General features: G+C 37.6%; 1 protein-coding gene across 1 annotated transcript; it reads left to right on the top strand.

The window, feature by feature from the left end:
- Positions 1–1,755: 1,755 nt before the first annotated feature.
- LOC108912511 lies at positions 1,756–2,364 on the top strand. The gene has a single exon (XM_018717751.1). The coding sequence runs from the start codon at positions 1,756–1,758 to the stop codon at positions 2,362–2,364; it is 609 nt and encodes a 202-aa protein (XP_018573267.1).
- Positions 2,365–2,647: the final 283 nt, after the last annotated feature.

Consider the following 2,647-nt stretch of genomic DNA (forward strand, 5'->3'; position numbering starts at 1 on the left):
AAACTTAACGGTAAACCTATTTAATCGAATTAATTTATATTTATTTTACATTTAAGTTATGGAAAGAATATTCCCTCTGTTAAATTTGCTCATCAGCAAAAATTTGATTTAGCTGATAATAAATATGAAGTAATGCTTTACAGTATTCAGAAACTTGTAAAATCGAACCTGTTGAATGTTCTTTCACGAAAATTGTTGGAAATGGTAACTATTTTCAGTGATACATAATGCAAAAAAAATTATAATCACGTCTATTTTATTTTTTACTCATTCTGCAAATTATGAGCAATAGCGTTTCTCATCGAATTTATGTAATTTTGTGTTCCTCAAATAATAATCACAAAGATTCATATTTGATAGTCACAATTTTCAGGACGGGAGAAATCTGAGTGCAATTATTTGTTTTTTCGTTTCACTGAATTATGCGTTACGTTGCTAAAACAAATACAATAATTTCCATGATATAAGATTTGATTACAAATTTCTGAAATCCACAAAAAATATTACCTTTTTTATAGATAAATCATATTTTTTATGACAATTAAATCAGATTTATATTAATTATGCCAAAAACCCGTTAGGAATACAAAAAAAATTATATAAGACATTTTTGACATACCTACTTAACTCGAATTTGAATTTAAATTTTTTGTGCGATTTATTGCAATTTTTGTTAATTTGCAATAAATGGGATGTATGTAACATCTGCATATAATATATGTATGAAAATTTGGTGCGCATAACATATACCGTTCAGTTAACGATCTACGCATCAAATTGCAAGAAATTTGGGATAGCACGCTTTCTGAAGAGTGCGCTAAACTGGTAGATAAATGCATGCTAGAATTAAAGGTGATGTAACACAATTTTGTTGAAACGGCCAAACTATTGTGAACTTAAACTTACTTTACTTTAAATTAATTTTATTTAAATATATTAGTAGTAAAACTATACCTGACTAAACTATTATGAATCTGGGCTCATATACTAGGATCTGACAACCGATTATTAAACCGCATGGTCGGTCCCTGAGCTGACGTTAGCTCACTGTCAATGCTGGGAGTTCTGTGCCAGATTGGTAGAAATAGTATTTTGAAATTACGCCCCTCTATAAATTGCGAGCGGGTTGTGGTGCGAAAATCATTTTAATTAATTGTAACCCTAAAACCGTTTTGTAGTTAGATTCTCTAATTTTTGGACTTATCCTGCGCATTTGGTAGATGAATATGCTTATATTTACCACTGAAATAAATTACTTCTCACTTGACATTAAATAAGGTATGTGGCCCCTACCGAAATTTGGTATCATGGATTTGTGGCGGCATGTTACAATTACATTTTTATATTTAATTAGCAATAAATTTGTTTTTGTAATTAATATCACATTAAGTATAAAATAATTAATATCACATTATATTAAGCTGTATTTAGAGTAAATGAGATTAGGGATAAGTACATCATTAAATAGAGCTTCAGGTACCTAACTTGTTTTACCTGGATTAGAAATAGATACACGACCGAGAGGGCAAAATTTATCTTAGAACAGGCAAAGAAGCGACACTATCAGTATGGGTTAAGTCTTGCTCCCGATCGGTCGGGCTGTCCTGTAAAGAAGCGGTCAATAAAAGTTACATTGTCACACGTTGCGTTTTCCTTTGGATGAACACGAAGCACCCCATAAATTGGTGACCCCGACGTGATCTGCCATATAGAGAAGATAGTGTAGTTCAAGTGAACCTAAAAGTTTTTTTCACGATGCCCAACACCAACAGTAACGATAGCAACAACATCGCCAGAAACCTCGCGGAAGGAATGGACAGTGCCGAGCTACACCGCGTGACTGTCCGCGTACCGCCGTTTTGGAGTGATAAGGTAGGACTTTGGTTTTGTCAATTGGAGGCACAGTTTAGTATCGCCGGCGTAAGGCAGGACTCGACAAAATTCGGTTACGTCGTTGGAAATTTAGATAGCCGATACATCGAAGAAGTAGAAGATATTATTTGCAACCCACCTGCGCAAAACCAGTACGAGACTTTGAAAAGTGAACTCATCAAACGTTTGTCGGACTCTAGCAGCCAACGAGTACGAAAACTATTAGAAAGTGAAGAGTTAGGGGACCGCACACCTTCCCAATTTCTACATTTACGAAAACTGGCAGGTAAAAATGTGAACGAAGAATTTATAAAAACCCTGTGGATGAACCGGTTGCCGACGCCTACACAACGAGTGCTCGCAGCATCGCTGCAACAACCCTTGGCCGATATGGCTGAAGTGGCGGACCGAGTACACGAAATCGGACCATCGAGGAGCCAAGTATCTCAAGTGAATGAAAGATGTGCCCGTCTCAAGTCAAACACCAGCTAATAGCGAATTGGCTACCCTACGTGAAGAAATGCAGCAACTGCGTCTCGCTCTTCAGGAGATAAGAGCAGAAAAGGAGCAACGCCGCCGGTGGTCGCGACCACGAAGTCGTTCCCGCGACCAAAGCAATGCAAGGGGACGTAGTGCTAGTGGCGATCGCGATACGTGCTGGTACCATCACCGTTTCGGTGCTAACGCTACAAAATGCCGCACGCCATGCAAATACTCTCAGGGAAACGAGTAGGCCCGTCGTTGATAGCGGCTATCAACAACGGTCACACAGCGC

Source organism: Anoplophora glabripennis, unplaced genomic scaffold, assembly GCF_000390285.2.
Source record: "Anoplophora glabripennis isolate ALB-LARVAE unplaced genomic scaffold, Agla_2.0 scaffold921, whole genome shotgun sequence".
NCBI lineage: Eukaryota > Metazoa > Arthropoda > Insecta > Coleoptera > Cerambycidae > Anoplophora > Anoplophora glabripennis.

Excerpts from the sequence above, each read along its gene's own strand:
- LOC108912511 (XM_018717751.1), top strand. The coding sequence starts at position 1,756 with ATGCCCAACACCAACAGTAACGATAGCAACAACATCGCCAGAAACCTC.